This window comes from Charadrius vociferus, unplaced genomic scaffold (genome assembly GCF_000708025.1).
Source record: "Charadrius vociferus isolate BGI_N301 unplaced genomic scaffold, ASM70802v2 scaffold610, whole genome shotgun sequence".
Taxonomy (NCBI): domain Eukaryota; kingdom Metazoa; phylum Chordata; class Aves; order Charadriiformes; family Charadriidae; genus Charadrius; species Charadrius vociferus.
The window spans coordinates 387,483-406,712 of record NW_009646437.1 but is presented as its reverse complement, the minus strand read 5'-3'; the positions used below and the strand labels follow the sequence as shown (position 1 = coordinate 406,712).

General features: G+C 37.1%; 1 protein-coding gene across 4 annotated transcripts in view; it reads left to right on the top strand.

Annotated features, from left to right (window-relative positions):
* The window catches only part of CDC42BPA (CDC42 binding protein kinase alpha (DMPK-like)), a 188,274-nt gene that overhangs the window by 65,478 nt on the left and 103,566 nt on the right, over positions 1-19,230 (top strand). For all 4 annotated transcript variants that reach the window (XM_009881824.1, XM_009881817.1, XM_009881810.1 and 1 more), the window contains exons 3-5: positions 2,049-2,132; positions 6,465-6,560; positions 11,545-11,693. In XM_009881824.1, the coding sequence (XP_009880126.1) occupies positions 2,049-2,132; positions 6,465-6,560; positions 11,545-11,693 (329 nt within the window). The remainder of the gene's footprint in view (positions 1-2,048; positions 2,133-6,464; positions 6,561-11,544; positions 11,694-19,230) is intronic.

Here is a 19,230-nt window from a genome sequence, read left to right as displayed (position 1 = left end):
ACCTTTTAATTTTTCCCTTCAACAGTAGCAAAACTCTTAAAGGTCTTTAGGGCAGAATTACGTTGTAGCTTCATACCACAGACTGCATCATGCAGAGAGGGTTCCTGTCATCCAAGATGTGATACAGTTTGAATGCTGACTAGTTTCATTGTTAAGACTTTCTCCTGCTGCCACTTCTTATGAGAAATCCGTACAAACGTGGCTTGTCAGAGTTTCAGGCTAGTAAAAGGAGACTCCGGATTCAAATCTGCGCTGTGGATTATGTATGTGGATTATGTATGTGGATTCATCTTTCCCTCCTAAGGAAAATTGTGATGCTCAGTCTTGGGGTACCGTGCACGGAAAAGTAGATGTTCTTTATGCATTAAGATTAGATTATAGTCTAAAGTAACAATCTATTTTTGTGTTTCAAATCTGATACTACCTTGAGGGATTCTAAGTCTGGACTTGATCCTCAATTTTTATTCATGAAGTAACCTCTAAAAATTTCAATTTGTAAACTAGTTTAAACAAGTAGATGTAGTACCTTTCTGTTTTCTCTCATGTTTCTATTCTCACCCCCTTCCCCCGTGGCCCCAGAAGGCAGCAGTGTCAAGAGCAGGGCTGATAATGCATTGCTGCATATATGGGAAGTGACAGCTACTTTGTCTATGAACCTATCGCTAAGCAAGAGGTACGCTTTTAGATACCCGTTAGTTTAGACGTCTGAGTATTGCAGTCCTTCACCCTGTGCTTTTGCCATGTTTGTGACGCTGCTGCAGCTGATGACACATTTGAAGATGGTTGAAAGAGGTTTGCATGACACTTTCTTCAAACTGTCTGACCCTGTGTTTTCTTTCCTGTTATTGCTGTCTTCACACATAGCTGGTTTATTGATTATGAAAGAGGTGGAAGGAATGTAGGATTCAGCCTTAGTATTTTTTTGTCACTGGCCTGCAGGATGATGATGATGATAATCTGTGTGACGGCATGTTGGTTTGTAACAAGATGCACACAGAAATTAACTTTTATCTTCTTAAGCCTTAAAATTGATTTGAAAGGAAAGAGGCAGAATGGGATAGTTGGAGAATGGCTGTTGAATTGTATTGATTGTTGAACTTTTCTATAAATGGGATGTTAGTGTAGTGGTCTTGGTCTAGCTCTGACCAGCAGTTCTGAGTCCGCGGCAGATTCATGGCCATTTTGGGTAAGACGCTTAGCTTTCCATGCCCAGAGAAGCCTGAACTGTGAAAACATGTTTGTGTAAACTTCTTCCCTCCCTCTTTCCTAAAAATACTACATGTTAGCTTTTATTACAGCTGAACAAAACCATAATGTTCTCAGAAAAGGACTGTGTCAGTTAGCTTTGTTAATGTGTTATTACATAGGCCTATGGTATCTAATGTTACAGAAGCAATGAGAGGAAGGGGGGGCTTGTGTTTCCTAAGTTTTACTTCTCTAGAAAATGTCTATTTTGCTGTTTCCCTCCCCCTAACAACAGACATGATAAAGAGCTTATTAACTTCAGGTAGAAAAACATGAATTAATACTTTACTGTATCTTTGAAGAAAGTCTAGTGCATTATTTGAAATGAGAGTGAAAGTTGGTTTATGGCAAACCTGCAGTCTAATTTGTGTCTAAAACCTAAAAGGGATTGTTTATTTTGTTTTAGAAACTATTACATTGTTGTCTTTTCTTGGTAGTTCTGTAATTTAAATTGTTGTGTAGACTGGAAGAATAAGTCCAAGAACATAAAGCATACAGCCAGCGATAGCTTCATGGTGATATGATAGAGCAGGAAGTGTGATGGTGAGAAATACCATTGTTCATCTACAGTCACCTAGAAAAAAATGATACATAATGAAAGCTTAAAATAGGCAGAACAAATATCCTGTACTGTTGTGATGTTACTATTTCTTAATGGTGATGGTGTGGTATTGTGTGGATAGTAAAGCTAAGTGTCCAGAACACTGAAGAAAAAAAACCCCCAAACTGTAAGTTTTCATAAAAATTAAAACAATGTGCGTTTTCATGTTTTAACTTATTTATCTTTTATTTATCTTTTCCAGGTTGCAGTAGTAAAACTGAAGAATGCAGATAAGGTTTTTGCCATGAAGATACTTAATAAGTGGGAGATGCTGAAGAGAGCTGAAGTAAGATTACAGAAATGTTTTCTATAATCATGCACCCTCTTACTCTGCTGAATTGTTACTTCTCTTTCCACAAAACTCTCTGTATATAGAGGGGTTGAGGAGGTGCTTCACTACTTACTGTCAGTATGAAGGTTAATATTATAATAAGCTTAAAGCAGTTCATTGGAAGGGTTAAAATGGCATGGAATCTTGACTTAGGTGGGGCTGGATGTTTTAGACATTATACCTTTTCTGTAGTTGCCCAAGAAATACAAGCAGTCTTTTAATGCATTTATTCTAGTTAAGAATGTAGTCTTTAGCAAGTATTTTCCATGGTGAAAGGTAATTACTGAGCTGTAAATCAGCAAGCCTATTAGCTTATCAGTAGTTAGAACTTAGTCAAGGTCCAATTTGTAGGTTGAAAAATCAGAAAGATAAAAGTTTCAAGCTAATATTGACTGTATGTTTCATTAAAAATGTCCATCTGCAAAAATTTGTGATGCAGAGTTCCTCGTTACAGCTTGAGTCCATTCTGTGTTCTGAAAAAGATGGAACAGCTCTTTCACCAACTCTGCTTTGCCTTGGGTTCCTACTTTCATTATACGACTGCACTCTTCTTAGAATCCTCAATACATTTCCCTGGATTCCTTTGGAAAGAAACTTATAAAATGCAGTCTACACCTGAAGTTTTATGTACTAGTTTTAAAAATAACACGTAGCTAACTCTTCAGATTCCTTTGAAATTCTTCACCTGTGCCTACCAAAAAATAGACTGCCTAAAAAATACTCATAAAATGTAACTAAGTGTCTTACACATACAAAATTGCTTTGGCCATTGGGTTTTCTTTACTTTGGACAGTGCAAGCACTATCTTGGTGTCTCTTCCAACTTGTCTGATCGAATTATCTCTAGCCTCAGGTTTTTATTTGACTCCTGCTTTTCTGACTGCCTTGCTGTTCAATTGCTTCCAAGTTTGTTCTGATTTCTGGGTTTATGTTTTAATTATATCTTGCTAGGAAATGAGATCAAGGGGAAACCATCACACATTTAAAAAAACAATGTATCCAGACAAATTAAAGCCAATTTCTGATGTGTGCACATCCTGTCTTTTTTAATGAAAATGTTAGCATATTAAGAAGTATAAATGGCATGCAGATTGAGGTTAGATGTACACAATGTGTTTCCTCTTTATCCAGAAATTATTCAGATACTGCGCAATCTGGCGTTAGTCTCAATACAAAGCGGTATTTCTCTCCAAGACAGATGCATTACTGCAAGTTTTATTATTTTAGTGAAAAAGACTAGAAATAAAGTTCCACTCTATTTTTAAATGTACCCTTTTAAAGTCAGTTTAAAAGCTATTTCTTTCCATTAAAATACAGTTATAAATAGGTTTCAGATTTTTCTCTATGCAAAGTATTAAAAATACTCTTCCCATGGGTCCAGCTGAATTTCTGAAAGTTTGAGCAGTTAGCCTAAAAAGAATTACAGCTATGTTTTTCCATGTATTTGTAACCCATGGGTATACAATGGAAAGAGAACCATCTGGAGTGAAAATGCATTACAAAGCATGCCCTTCAAGAACTGTAACCTGTCATTTTTAAACGTTGGTGAATGCATCTCACTTGTTACTACCGATAGGGAAAATTGCCCGTTTTGGCTCTGTTAGCAATGTGCCGCACTAACACTGAAATACCCAGGAAAATCATCCAAAAATGCAAGACAAGCATATAGGTAGGTGTATACATAACTGGCAGAAATAAGTTGTTCATATATGCCTGTATCAACTTTGTGGGGAGTGGGAGTCATTTGTAAAAGCAGCAAAGGGATGCGTACAGAGATGTGATGTAGAACCGGGGACATTACTAATACAAGGAGTACCTGAAAGTGTGTGACAGCTTGCTGTTACACTCCCAGGCCTGTTACCCTGAGTGCTGACAATCACTTACAGTTACTTGTGGGCCACAGTGGTGCCAGATGAGGCTCAGCAGAGATTAGGACAAATATTAGGCAGCATGGAAGCAGTCAACACTCCCGGAAGGTGCTAACCCGGAGCTGTAAGGACACGAGCACCAAATAGCCAAGCAGTCAGAATTCTTTGCTGGTTGAATGCCACGATAACAGTATAACTATAACCAAAGCACTAAGTTGGCAGAGAGTTGGATTAGATGACCTCTGGAGGTCTCTGCCAGCAATTCAAGGAGACTGTGCCTAGGGAAGATGAAGTGAAATGTTGAAATAATGAAAGGCACAAAAACGGCTTAATTTAAAAAAAAAAAAAAAAAAAAAAAAAGTAGCTGAGCTATGTTACAGTAATTACAATTACAATGTTATATTCCCCCTCGCCGAATTAATCTGCCCATGAACCACTTAGCTGAGATGGTAATAGTCTGTAGTCTACTGTGGTAATAGCTGTTGCTGTCAGCTCTAGGCATACTGCCCAGAGGTGGGTGTCTAGAGTGCTCAAGGAATGCATGGTCTTTTGTTAGATCATGGCAAAAACAAGTGGAATTATATAAACTCTCTGTAGTAACTATTCCTGTGAATTGTGTCATAACGAGCAGAGAGACTACATGTCAGTTATTCCTGTGAAAACAAGAGTTCATAGTATTTCTGTCTGAAATATGTCAAGAGTTTACAAACAAGGAAAGAAAAAAATCAAGCTGAAGCATAGAACAGCTTTTCTTCATTCTGAAGATCGTTCTTTCTCCTTCTCCCACCCATAAGTCCATTTTTCATTTAATACCTTTGAGGGTGTTTTTTTTTAAAGTATGTTTTGTTATTTTCTCAAATTTCACTGATTTATGTGCTATGATTAAATGATACCATCTTTCTTTTTCCTGGTCTGCATTATTCTTACTCACTGTATTCTCCAGAAAGAGGATTGGTATGGTTTATTTGCTTGGAGGAGGGAGTTATTTTCTGGTTTGTTTTTAATGCGTGTATTCTTGTGCACATAGCTTAATCTAAAATGATACTTTGCTTTTCATTCTTCACTCTCCAAATCCCACAGCCAACAATAACCATGTCAGAGTTCTGGTATTTGCCTATTGGTTTTGGAATTGAATTTGGAAAACTAAAAAAAAGGCTGGATTTTCCTTTAAATTTAGCTGTCTCCTAAGATGGAAGAGTCAGAGCATGGTTCAAATCGATGAAACATCTTTGTGAAGTAGCAGAGTGTGCTGGAAGAGATTATGGTCTGTGTTTTTCTGACTCTCCATCTGCCTTCTAAAAAAAGCCTGTACAATTATTATTCTTTCCTTTATCTTTTACACATTTTTCTGAACAAAATTGCGTGTTGGCATTGCTGTTTAGTACCTTTTGCTTTCTTGTGATAGTCACTTCAGAATGCAATCCCTTCAAAATGTTTAGAATATTTCTTTGCTGTAGCTTCTTTTTGGCTTCTCATCTGTTTGGTCATTTTCCTCTGTCATGCTGCAAAGGTGCTTTTGCTGAGGTATTTTATTCACTTGTTGGGGCAGGTTGCGAGACCTTCATTGAATTAACTGCCTTGCTGCTTTCCAGTTGGTTATTTTCTTCATGTTTTATCTTCTGTTGTTTCATAAGAACCTGCCTTCTTCTTGTAGGTATTCTTTAACATTTCTTGGCAGTTCTTGTTCCTCCTCTGTTCCTCGTTCTATGAAGGCACATTTTGCCTTCTGTGTTTCTTCCCAGTATATTGAGGGGAGGTCCTCCTGGGTGTCTTATCAACAGCTTATATCTGGCAAGAGGAATATTCAATTCAGTCCTACTTTTCCTGAGCAAAAAGTGTGGAGAAAACCCCAACTGGTTAATAATTATCAAATTATGGCTACATCGAAGTTATTGGCAACAACTTTCAAATAACAAGAAGAACCTTGCTTATGTGAAAACTCAAGTGTAAAACTAGGCTGACAGCACAATGAGATAAAATAATGACACGAGACTCCAGATTCTAGTTCTTTAACTTCTATTGTAGTTATAATTATATAAGGCCATTATTGATTGTTTTCTTCAATCTTATCTTGCTATTCTGTCATTATTGATACTTGATTTCAATATCTATATGTACAAAAAATATAAGATTTTGACTTGGGATTTTTAGACAATGGGATGCAGCAGCTTATTTCTCCTTTTGCATCATTTAACTATATAGAGAAGTACAACTGCTTAAATTTAAAGAAGGTGGACTTTTCTGATACCTAGTTTTTAATAGATTTTGGCACGTTTGGACAGTGTAGTAAATGACTCTTTAACTGAGAGGCAGTTTTGAATTCTTTTTTCCCCCTGAATACAATGTTAAACATAGTCAATGTGGAAAATGTTTCTTTACATATTTTACCTAAAGCCTATAATTATTTTTCTCCCCTTCAGACAGCCTGTTTTCGAGAAGAGAGAGACGTGCTAGTGAATGGAGATAACCAGTGGATCACAACATTACATTATGCATTCCAGGATGTTTACTATTTAGTGAGTGTTGCTTTTACGTATGTATGGATGGAAATGCAGATTCTTACTTGTGGTTTGAGACAGAAATATAGTTTGTTTATTTTTTAGTTTTGTGTTCTGGACTGTGCAGACCACGTGATTTTGTGCATAAGATTCTGAAGGGTGGAGAGTGGTCAGAAACTTTTATAGTTTTTGCTATAAGTATCTCAGGAATGCAGCTTTGTTTTCTAAACTAGTTTGCGTTTGTTGATAAACTTTAGTCTATCTGCATCATCTTTCTTATAATTCTTCACTCCAGTTTAATTGGATTCACAAAAAAAAAGTGTGCTTACTAACATAAACTTTCTGTTTGCCTTTAATTTTTGCGATTAATGTTGCTGATTTCTCTTTTACAGTTAGAAATAGGGAGTAGCCCTGTTTTGAAACAGCAGTTCATTTTGATTGGTCTTCACGTTTTTAAGAACTTAAACCCGCTGAGATGTCATAAAGCAATAAAATGTTCTTGCAGCGTGGAAGAATGCCACTAAGTGTTCATAAAAAGAGTAGGAAGCTGCAACTATAGATTAAAGTGTCTAATATCAGATGTTATTTAGTTTTCAAGTATTTTGAAAGACTAGCAAAAAGAAGCTAATGTAAGGAAAAAGTGCCAATTTTCTGTGAAATTTTTCCCACTTAAAATATGTTTTGATTGTGATACAGTTTTGGTAATATTTATGTCTGAAAAGGTGAACAACTACACATTGAGAAGTTTTTTTGCTTATTTGGGTTTTACTGCCCCATGCTTTTGATTCTATATCATCACTAAGTTCTAATGTTTTCTTAAAAATCTACTATGCAGTCATAACCTCCCACCCCTCCTGTGCCACCCCACCCCAATATGTCCTATAAAAGAAGTGTTAAACATGGAATTCTTGCAGAATTGCAGTGCTTTTTGCCATTATATTGCTTTCTGTTCTGTCAACTCAGAGACATGTAGATGCATGGATTTTGGTGGAGTTTCTATAGAAACAGGGCTCTGCATTTGTGAATCTAACTGTTGCCTTAAGTGCCACCCAGCCAGCTTCATGCTTTGTTAATGTGGACAATAAAAATAATCTCATGTTTTGTGTAATTATAGCCTTACTATTAACAGTATTTCAAAGAAAATATTATATATTCTACAACAGCCTGCTAGAATCTGTTTTAATCCCGCCAGTTTCCTTATTTTCACTAAGCACAGAGCAGCTTCTGTTCTTTATCTTTATCTGCTAACAGGAGCTAGTTTTGCAGCCTGCTGGGGAAAATATCAGTAAGACTGTTTTTCATCGTTTTAGGGTGAATGTATCACTAATTCTTTATGTGCTTTTTGTTATAATAAAATATAACAGAAGTGGCCTTTAAAAAAAACAACAAGTATATTGGGCAGTAGATGTGTTTGAGCAGTGGATGTTGTTAACCTTGACTTTAGTAATGCTTTTGACACTGTCTGCCGTAATATCATGACAGACAAGCTGACAAAGTATGCGTTAAATAAACAATAGTGAGGTGGATTGAAAACTGGCTGAAGTACTGGGCCAAGCGACCATGATCAGTGACACGAAGTCCAGTCGATGGTGGTATACTCCAGGGCTCCATACTGGGGCCGACATCTTCATTAATGACCTGGACAATGGGATGGAGTGCACCCTTGGCAAGTTTACAGGTGATAAAAAACTGAGAGAAGTGGCTGCTATGCTGAACAGCAATACGATCTGTCAGAGGAACATCAACAGACTGCAGAAGTGGGCAGAAAGGAATCTCATGAAGTTCAACAAAGGGAAATGCAGTGTCTTGCATCTGAGGAGGCATAACTGCAGGTACCAATACGTGCCAGGGGCTGCAGGTTTGAGCTCCTGGTGGATAACAAGCAGACCATAAGCCAGCAATGCACCCTCACAGCAAAAAAGGCCAAGAGTATCCTGGGCTGCATTAGGAAAAGTATTGCCAGCAGGTCAGTGGAGCCCCTTCCTCTCTGCTCAGCCCTTATGTGGCTGCATCTGAAGTGTTGTATCCAGTTCTGGCCTCTGCATGCAAGAGATGGAGTTCCAGTGCAGGTCCAGAAAGATGTTTAAGCTTTTCAGATGGGAGGAGGCTCCTGGGAGACTTTATAGCAGACTTCTGGTACCTAAAAGGGTCCTACAGGAGAGTTGGGGAGGGACTCTTTATCATGGAGTGTAGCAATAGGACGAGGGGTAATGGTTTTAAAGTGAAAGAGGGGAGACTTAGATTAAATATTAGGAAGAAATTCTTTATTGTCAGGGTGGTGAGACACCGGAACAGGTTGCCCAGAGAAGCTGTGGATGCCCCATCTCTGGAAGTGTTGGATGGGGTTTTAAGTAGCCTGGTCTAGTGGGAGATGTCCCTGCCCATGACAGAGGGGTTGGAATTAGATGATCTTTAAGGTCCCTTCCAACCCAAACTGTGATTCTATTATCTTTCATGTGAGGAGAGCCTGAGGGAGCTGGGACATAAACTGAAACACACCAAATTTTGTCACAAGAAAACGCTTTTTTACTGTGAGGGTGCTCAGACACTGGAACAGGTTGCCTGGGGAGGTTGTCGAGTCTCCATCCTTAGAGATACTCAAAACCCAGCTGGGCACTGTACTTGTCAGCTTGTGGTAGCTGAACCTACTTGAGCAGATGAGGTTGGATTGGATGATTTCAAGAGGTCTTTTCCAACCTAAATGATTCTGTGATTTAGGATTAAATGCCCATGTTAAACTTCCACTAGTTACTAGAATTTAATGTTCGTAAGTCTGTGCTTTTTCTTTCTCTTGGAAGGATGGTGCTGTTGTACAGTAGTGTTTTGAGATGTATTTGAAACTTGACTAGATCTGATGATTGTGTGCATTTAGAAAATATTTGTAAAGCTTTTTTTAAAAAAAAACAAACTTTTTTTTAAGGATGTAGGTCTGACATTGGATGGGACACTATGCATTGACTGAATTGTGTTGTTAAAAATTTTGTTAAACAGCTTTAATTCCTGTGCATGTATTTAACTTCAGGTGCGTGACTTAATACTGTATGTTACAGTATAAGCGTTGGCATATTTGAGGAGTTGAGGGTTTCCTTGTCATTAGGCTACTTCGTTGCTTTTGCAAAGTGGGAGGTGCAGAGTTCTGTGTTGTAAGAGCCAAAATTCCTTTATTTTGGTATATCCAGTAACTGAATTAAACTGCTTTTAAAAGTGCTGAAGAATGAGTATGGAGATCCCACATTAGTTATGAGAATCTTAAGAGTTTTTTTACCATATGCTTTCAAAGCAATAAGTTAAGCTCTTGCAGATCTCTATATAGTGTATCAGCTAATAATAATTATATTAAGTTCCAAAGGCTTAATGTATTTTCTAAAATTGTAAAACATGAGAAGCTAATACTGTAGATCTTGTTTCAGGGGGAGTGTAGAAGCACCGCTGAATAGAAGAGACTTATTTTCTGTAAGGCTTGTGAGCATAATTTAAGAAGTTTACTAGTCATGTCACAAAGCAACAGATGAAATTTGGATTGTCAGCGTATTTAAAATTTTGTGGAAATGAGCTCTGTGCTTTCTTTGTGCACTTGGAATCAACGCCCAGGTTATTCTGTATCAAATTGTTAAAATCTTTGTTCATCACCTTTATTGTTATGGAAAGTATGAGGGAAAAGAAACAGGCATAAGATTTCTGTCTGCTCCACATCTTCCTTATAGCTGGTATAATTTTGCAGATTTTTTTTCCACATATTTTAATTTCTTTTTCTGAAGGTGGGAAAGACTTGAACAAATGAGAACTAGTTATAAAAAAATCCCTTTAGGTTCTTTTACCAAAATTTTAAATAATCAAATTTGGATAAATTATTATCTCTAATATTTTTTCTTATTTGTGATTCATTATACAGTATTGTTAAAAGTCACTGCTTCAAATGTGGATATATGCTGCCTTGCTGCAAGCAGAGGTTGGAACTCTATGCAAAAGCTTTCAGATACTATATACTTTAGTGGGAAACTATTCTAATTAGTCTGTCGACAATGATGGTTGAAAGTAATGTCGTAGCAGCGAGTGTAAAATTCAATTGTTTATAATTAGTTTGTTAGTTATAATTAGTGTGTTTTGGTTTTTTTTTTCCTTTTTGCAATTTGGCCTTCCAGTTGCTGTTCCAGAATTAGAACAAACTAAGCTAAGTTAAAAAGATCTTAATTGTGAGTTTCCCACTTTTCTTAAGTTTACCTTTTCCAGTCATTTGGACTATGTCCCTAAAGGAAGTGGGATTTCATTCTGTCATAATATGGTAAAATGGAGAAAAGTTCTGATCTCTTTAAAGTCTTTGCACCTCATTCAATGGCAAGCACGTTTTATGTTTCATTAATAAATCAGAAATCAAACGTATTTTTCACCATCATTTCAAATAGACGAGGTGACACCTTCTGTTGTATGCTGGCAGATCCTGTATTGTGCATGATGTCAACAGTATCTGGAATTGTACTGTGAGCCACTGGAAGTCTCTGCCTTAATCTGAGTAGTCTAAAAACTTTACTCTCCAAAATTGTTTGTTTAATGGGAAAAGAAGATGGGAGGAAAAATGTAAAAGGGAAGCCTGGGAAATTAGGGCCATTAAATGAGATCCCAAGTTAACAGAGTTGGTTTTGGTTTTATAGGTCTTTGCTTTAATCCTTTACTCCTTTTGTCTTCTTTGAAAGGGTATTGTTTTTATAACAGAATCCTGAGTATCTAAATATTTTATGTTTGGTGGATGAAGCTGATGCTGTTTTGTCATGAGGCTTACTGTATTTGGAGAGGTACAAATATAAAAAATATTCAAGTAGGTTAAATATTAAAATGAGGCTGAACCAGCTAGTGTTTTCAGAACATCTAAGCATCTTGGTTAGCTTTTTTAATGCCCGTAATATTTTTTGCAATAAAATAATTTTTATGCTTCAATTAGTTTTTAGTCTCTGATTCATGCAGCAATTTTTTTTCCCTATTTTTTCTTACCATTCCCACTCCATAGTACCTGGTTATGGATTACTATGTTGGAGGAGACCTGCTTACATTGCTCAGCAAGTTTGAGGACAGACTACCTGAAGATATGGCTCGGTTTTATTTGGCTGAAATGGTGATAGCTATTGATTCGGTTCATCAGTTGCATTATGTTCACAGGTAAGTAATTTGAGCTCCAAATTCTTGTTGGAGTTGTGGAGAGTTACTTGATGGAGTGAGAATAATTCCCGTTGACGGGTTTAAGCTAGTAACAAGCATTTGTCATAATAGTAAGAGTAATAGAACTGGCCTGCCAACATCTTGTGGTTATTGACTAACCTTTTACCATACGGTCAGGGACGTGAATGAGGAGATTTCATGAATATCTGAATGCATGTGATGAATTTTGCACACTGGTATTTTTCAAAGTTAATGATCTGGAATTTGTAAAAACCAAACTGGAAACCTGTTTGTGAAATATGATCAACTTTGAACAGATTTATTGAAGCGTCAGATTATGTTTCTTAATTAATTTGTTCAACCTGTACGGAAGTTGAAAACACGTCATTGTGTGATCTGCTTTAGATTTTTTTCACCATTTTCTTTTGGATTTAATGAAATTACCTTTAAAATGAAGTGATGGCATTTTGCTAAATAAGTGGAAGTACTTAAATTGTGGTACTTATCTTTACCTTGGTATACAAAAAAAAAAAATGTATCCTGGTTAAAGGAGAATATTGAGTTGCTTGTGTCTAGCTTTTTTTGCGGCCATGACTGTTTTATTTTTTGTTTTTTTTTCCACAAAACTAGCATAATCTTTTCTTTCATGTATCATTCTCTGCTGAATTCCATGATAGTTCTTGCATGCAGAGCAAAAGATTACCATACAACAGGCAGAATTTTCAAATGTACTCAATAGATGTACTTTGGCAGAAATCAGTAGGAAAACTCCAAATTGTTTAAGCTGAATCATTAAGTTGGCAGAATGAGCTCTCTTGGTACATCCATCTATCACCCTTAGTCAGAATCTATACTGATCATTGCTGCTTTTGCCGTTTCCGCTTGCCTGCTTTGCTCCAGAAAAGTTTAGGTGTGGTGGGTTTTTTTTGTGGGGTTTTTTGTTGGGTTTTTTTTTGTTGTTTTTGTTTTGTTTTGTTTTGTTTTTTTTTGGCCAAAAGGTGTATTGTGGTTGGTTTTTGTTTGTTATTGGGTTGTGTTTTGTTTCCTTTGAGACGGTGGCATTTCATGAAAGCTGTAGCTAAGAGTTCTTAAAGGGGGGATGGTGTTAAGCTGCAAATCGCTCCTCTGGAATATTTTGAAGTCTGCTAGTTTTGGTGACAAACTTTGTCTACTGGGTAAAGAGCTCTTTGTGATAATGCTTTATTGAAAACCCTAAGCAAAGTATTTTCCTTAGCAGTTTTCTTGAATTTTGAACATTTTAACTGTTTATTTCTGAGAAACTGTTCATTTAGGACCTGATGTGAAAGGCTTTTGTATTCAGTATAATTTGGATCGAACTTCTAAAATGTGCTTGTGGGTAAACTGTTGAGATGCTGTCTCCCATTACCTGTTACCAGGTGGAGAGTACTTCATGTACTACATAGACTGCTGTATTTTATGCAGTAAGTCTGCGTGTGTGGTAGTAACTCTTCCCAGAACCCAGAACAGACGCGCACCACCCATACCTTCTCCTCCAAACAGATCAAAATCTCTGTAATGCAGCACTGTTAGTATGTAGTATGCAGCACATGTGATGTTTCCATGCTCAAATAGTTACTTTCCTCAAGATGAAATAGGTGTTGGTGTAAAATTTTGATAGAAAATCCGGTACCATTGCCATTCAAAACATACTAATTATTATACTATTACTACGAATCTTTAACAAGAAAAAGCCTCTATGCTTTCCCAGTCCTTTGTTGTTTGATTTGTGGCTTTGTCGGTGAGGTTCCCATGTTTGGCATTTTATCATTAATACTGCTGTAATACAGTGCCTGTTTATAGGGGGATGTTTTATGAAGATAAAAATTGTAAACAGCACTTGAGTATATGTTAAATGATAAGCCTTTGAAATGAGACCTGTTCCACTGCTAGTTTTATTAGGATGTTTGCAACTGGTAAAGCTAAAAAAAAAAGGGGGTGGAACACATCATCTTAATGTTAGCTGTGTTGGCCACATTCTTTTTGGGAGGGTGTTGCACGCAGCAAAAGACATAGGAGAAGGATGAGGAAAATACTACTAGAACATGGATACTGTAACAAGCTGTAGTTGTGATATTTCATATGAATGGCAAATATGCATCAGGATCTGATCTAAGTTGTATCTAGTGAACTAGAAATCATGCTTTAGGCATGTTTCGTTCAAGGGTTTTTTTTTTCATACAGTGAGATAGTAGATTGTTTTGGCTTGTTTCCTTTTACTGCCCAGGTTCTATCAGGATAGTTTTTCACATTAACCATACACAGAGTTGTGCTTTGAATTTTCTGAATGTTTTTGTACCTTTTAAAAATTGTATTTCTGGTTTTATTCTCAGTGTGTCGCTACTCTTGCTCTTTTCTATCATTAACCACTTTTTTGCTGTCAGTTAGTTTTGTTTGGGAGTGATACTGATTGCAGTGCTAGTTCATTTGCAGACTACTCTGATGTCAAATCCAAGTCACTTTTTCATCCTAAAATACATCAGCCAACGTTCTGAAACATCAAATACAAGCAACCTCATCATAACTTAAACGAAACTGCTATGACTGTATTTCAGGTTTTGGAGTTTCAAATCTGAATGCCATTTCTGCACTGGCATTGTGGGATTATGTGATGAATTTATAGTGTGAAGGAGATAAAAATCTAGGTATTAGCAGGATTGTGCAGAGAAATGTTTTTGAAGCTGTCTCCTGATACCTACTGAATTGAAGAAGGAGAAAAGTTGCTAGCTGAAAATAACATCAGTACTACCATTTTTAGGATATTCGTAATTTTTTTCTGTTTTTATCCACTTTTTAATTTAAATAAATATGTGATATAATGTTTTTGAGATAACATCTATCAGGACAGCAATGTTTGATAATTTTTCATTTCTGATTAATCAATTTCTGTGAGCAAATCATGGTATTTTACCCAATAGTTAAATTATGGCTCTATATGTTAATAAAACAGGCTCTTTTTTAACTTGTATCTTAGCTTTGCTATTGTCACAAATGCACCAGTGGTGGCCTTACCAAATGACATTGACTGCTCCAAGACCAGCTTTAGAAAGAAAACTTCATCTAAATTAAGTACACATGCAGTTGTTCACAATGAAGAAGAAAACGCGTATGTGTAACTCTTGAATACATGACTTCCTTGGGAGTTCATGTAAAGCTTATACCTGCCCCTGCTACCTTAAATTACTAGTTTGTACTAATGAAGTGATGCTTGCTTGTAGGCCAAGGACAAATATTGTCTTGTGCCAGTTTTCAGCAAACTGTAGTATTATACAGGGTAAGATTTTATGTTTATTAGGAATCAACATAAATTTGTGTCTTTTAAATTTATAGCACCTTTTGGGGGGGGGTTGGCTGAAAAAAGCCCCTGTGTGCATTAGCGTTTATTTCAGTTTCAAAGTTGTGTTGTTACTTAATGCCTCATGGCATATGTTAAAAGCTTATCTTTGCATGGATTATCAAATATCCGGGTGTGGGCTGGGGTAAAACTTACCAGCTTAAGCTAGGTAGCTACACTTGATATATGTTGTGTTACCTCAAACATGTAAAAACTTTTTTCCTAAAACCGAGGCTTTAGCTCCTTAATTATTTTATGGATGAGCCAATTACGTTTTATGTAAGGTGGAAATCAAGGTGTAAAATACGTGGTTTTGTCTCAATCCTTTTAAGTAAAAAAAGCTTCAGAAGGCCTGGTTGCCACTGGAAGAAATTTCCTCTGAGGATTGCAGAAGATAGCCTCCGAGCATGTCCTAGGCACAGTGAGTGTGCCACTGGTGGCTCTGCATGCCCCTTGAGTGTGTCTGTGCTGCTGCCTTTTGTGCTGTCTTCTGCGGCAGCCCTTACTTTAGTACCGGTGCATCTAAGTCTGTCTCTGTCCTAAATTTCATTTGGGACATTCCAGCTTCTTGAACAGTACAGAATTATAAGTGTTAATGTGCTTAAGTTATTTTCATCTTTACTCTCTTTCCCCCATTTATTTGTTCTGTGCAGGGTTGTGCAGTGATTCAGGGCAGCTAGGGAGTGTTCAACATTTAGGCTCATGATCCTCCAGACCACTGCAAAAATATTCATTTAAAATAGTTTTCATATATTGGCACACACCCACGTTAAACAGTTTTCTTTTTCTATTGAATGGTAAAACAATCCTCACTTACCTTCTTACTAAGAAAATATTAGGGAAGGATTATGAAACACCTATGTTAATGATTATTTTTGTTGGTTAAGTTTATGGGAGGATAGTTAAGACTACAGCAGGGCAAGCTCTCAAGTTACATACATTTCAGATGTCTTTTTTTGCATGTAAAAAGATAGGTATGCAAAGCATAAACACACCTACTTCCATAAGGTATGCGAGATTACAGTTAGCTTGATCAGTGTGTTTCTGGATTTCTAGTTGCCGCTGTCTTTCATTCTGAAGGATTTTAGCATACTAAACCACCAGATACATTTTTTTTTTTTTTTCTCTTCCCATTTTCTTTATCAACTTCTGAAATTAAGTTGGGCTTCAGTGGAACATTTAAGTTCTTAAAATGTAGAGCGGCAGAATTCTCTGTGGAAGTGACATCCTTTCTGAGAAATATTGAACATAAGGGAATAAATCCGTTGGAGGGATAAAAGAAGTGTCTATTCCCTATCAATCCAGCCTCTTCTTTGCTTTTAACAGGAAGATACAATTTGTCCTCAGTAAAAATCATCTTAGGGACATCCCTGAAATATTTACTGTAGTTTGCAGGCAGCTGAAATCTGGGTTTCTTTGTAGGATGCATTTCACTTTCAACTATAAGTTTCAGTGCCAGCATATCCATTTTTGACTTGCTGAATAAGTGGTTTTCTGTTTTCTGGGTGTATCCCATCTTTCCTGATCATTAATTTGCTTAAGTGGAAAATTTGGGGGTGGAAGGCACATGTAGGGAGTTAGCTGCGTTGCGCGGTATGTCTGAGTTGAGTTGGCACAAGGATGAGCCAAGTGCTCTGGCCTTTGGTAAAGTGAACCGTAATTGTGGGTTTGAAAGAAAGCAACAACATATTTTAAGTGTTTACCAAACTTTGCAACAGACATAATGTCGAACACACACATGAAGATGTCCTTACAAAGTGCTGAGAGTGAAGGAAACAGAGCTAGAAAAATAAGGAAAAAATAACATGAGATTATTTTGATAGTCTACTGAAAATGTATTGCTTTGAAGTGTTGCATGGTTTAGTTTTACATGGAAAACTGCAGGACAGAAAGTTATTTTAATGAGTATTTGGTAAGCTAGTGCTTCCTTAAAAGGTATTCCTTTACAGAGGTAGGAGAGCTCCGTGAGGCTAGGCTCTGTGTTTCCTCTCCAGTTTTCCACTGAGGAAGGGCTGGAAACAAAGGTCATCTTTACAGACTCTGGGCTTTCATTTTGCCCTGTGACCCCATATGCTATAAACGCTGGCAGCTGCTCCCATAGTACTCCCTCAGGGTGGCACTTGATTTGCAGTGAGGACATGGGAGGTTAATGATATTTGACTAAACTTGTTGGTAGGATTTCTGAAGGCGCCTGTGATGAACTAGAAGTATTTTGAAATAAAAGACCCATGTATGCTTGGAGTGCCAAGAGCTAGTGAATCGGACTGGCTGTGCTATCATGTAGAAGACAAATGGTTTCTTACGGTATTGTGTCTAGTGGCAGTGTTAAGTGAAAGCTGTGTAATGTGTGCCTGAGCTAGCATAGACCTATATTCTGAGTTATTCGAGCAGAAGGAATTTAGAAACCCTAATTCCAGTGCCATAAGCGATAGTAACCTTGAATAGTCCTTTCAGCAGAGGTGCTTTTACAAATGTATCCTTTGGCCTTTTTTTGCCCATTGTTCCTCCCTCTGCAAGGCTCAAGGTCCAGACATCCCTACTGCTCTGCTGAAACAAAGGTTTGTGGGGCTGTGCGGTGAACCGAATGAGGGCACCAGTCCAAGCTAGAAGTAACTTTTACATTTTAATTAACCTGGGTCAATTCTCCAATCTGTTTGATGGAGAAGGACAACAGGAGGAAATAGCTTTAAGCTGGTCTTTCCAATAAAATCTATGTTCGTCCACTTTGTGCCCATTTTTTCACTACATCCACTGAGTGGTACTTGAGATGTCTGGCTATTTATTCAACACTCTGATTTTAAAGAAAAAGGGACAGAAGAAGCTGTTGCAGCTGGGGTATCTTAAATTTAGTTAGCCATAAACGCCTCACCTTTCATGTCTGATGCCTGCCTCCTAAAGAAGGAAATTGTTGATTGCCAGTTGAGGAAGGCCAGCAAGGCAAGGAGCGCGCCCTTTCACGCTTTCTGCTGAGTCCCTACCAGTCCTTTAGCTAGACACTTACACCTTTATTAGCAAGAAGACTCATAGGGAAAGGAGAAATGTGAAGATGAAGGGTTTTTTTTTTCTTTTTTGTGTAGATTGGTATCTCTTCTGGGTGCAATTCCTTGAAAGGCAAATGGATGTGGGGACACTGTCAGATGGTATGTAATCCTGTTTAGGTAGGAACTGGATGTGGTTGTCATAAAACTGAAGTATGTAAGCCTTCCTAAAAGTGAAAATGAGAGAGACAGACAAGAAATAAAGTTTGTCTGAAAAGGATCGTTTTTAACGTTGTACGTTAACAGGAAAATTCTTAATGCCAATAGTCTTATATAACATATCCTGGTCTTGCCATCCAAGCAATAATGTTTATAGCAAGGCACAGTGGATGCGAAGTGTGATAGAACTTTCCAAGAGATACTGCTGCCTCTAGCATAAAGACTAATTTCACTTCTGTGTTGTGTGCCGGAAAGTAAGTCCAAGTTAGAACTATCATAGCTCTGATACGAGATCTGTTTCAGTGTCTGATGAAGTTGGAGGTGTTTTCAAAATTTCATAACTTCTTTTGAAGACAAAACATTCCCATTTGTAAGCTGTTTTTATGGGAGTTAAGCTATAATTTTACACTCATTCTTTTCTGATTATTTCAGACCTGGAAATAGTTTCTCCTACTACTTTCTTTGATATCCAAAATAAACAACAGGGAAGTAGGACAAAACCATTTTCCTCATTTCTGAATTTTTACTCCTAGTGACTGTGGTTCTGAGGGTGTAAATAGCTCATCATTTGGTGGCTGAGGATAGAGTTGGTAATTAACACTTTCAGTGATTTTTGTTCTTGTATATAAAGCTCAGAAGATGCAGGCAGAAATAAGGATGGCAGTTATGTGATGGGAGTCTTCGTTATTCTCAAGTTTTTTGTTATATTAGGAGGAGACCGATTGTCTCATGTTTTCTCTTCAACAGACTTTCCATTTAATTATCTTTTTGTGAACGTAATATTTATTTCATAACTACCTCCTTTCATAGTATCTCAAATTTTCATTTATTAATACCCTTTGTGCTCCTCAAGTTTCCCCTTAGAATGTCTTTTTTTTTTTTTAATTTACAATTAAGAGCCCTTTGCTTCTTTCTTTTTATTTGAAATACAATTGGTTTTATATTTTTAGATTAGATTAGTTCAGTTTAGAAGCTGCACGGGACAAAT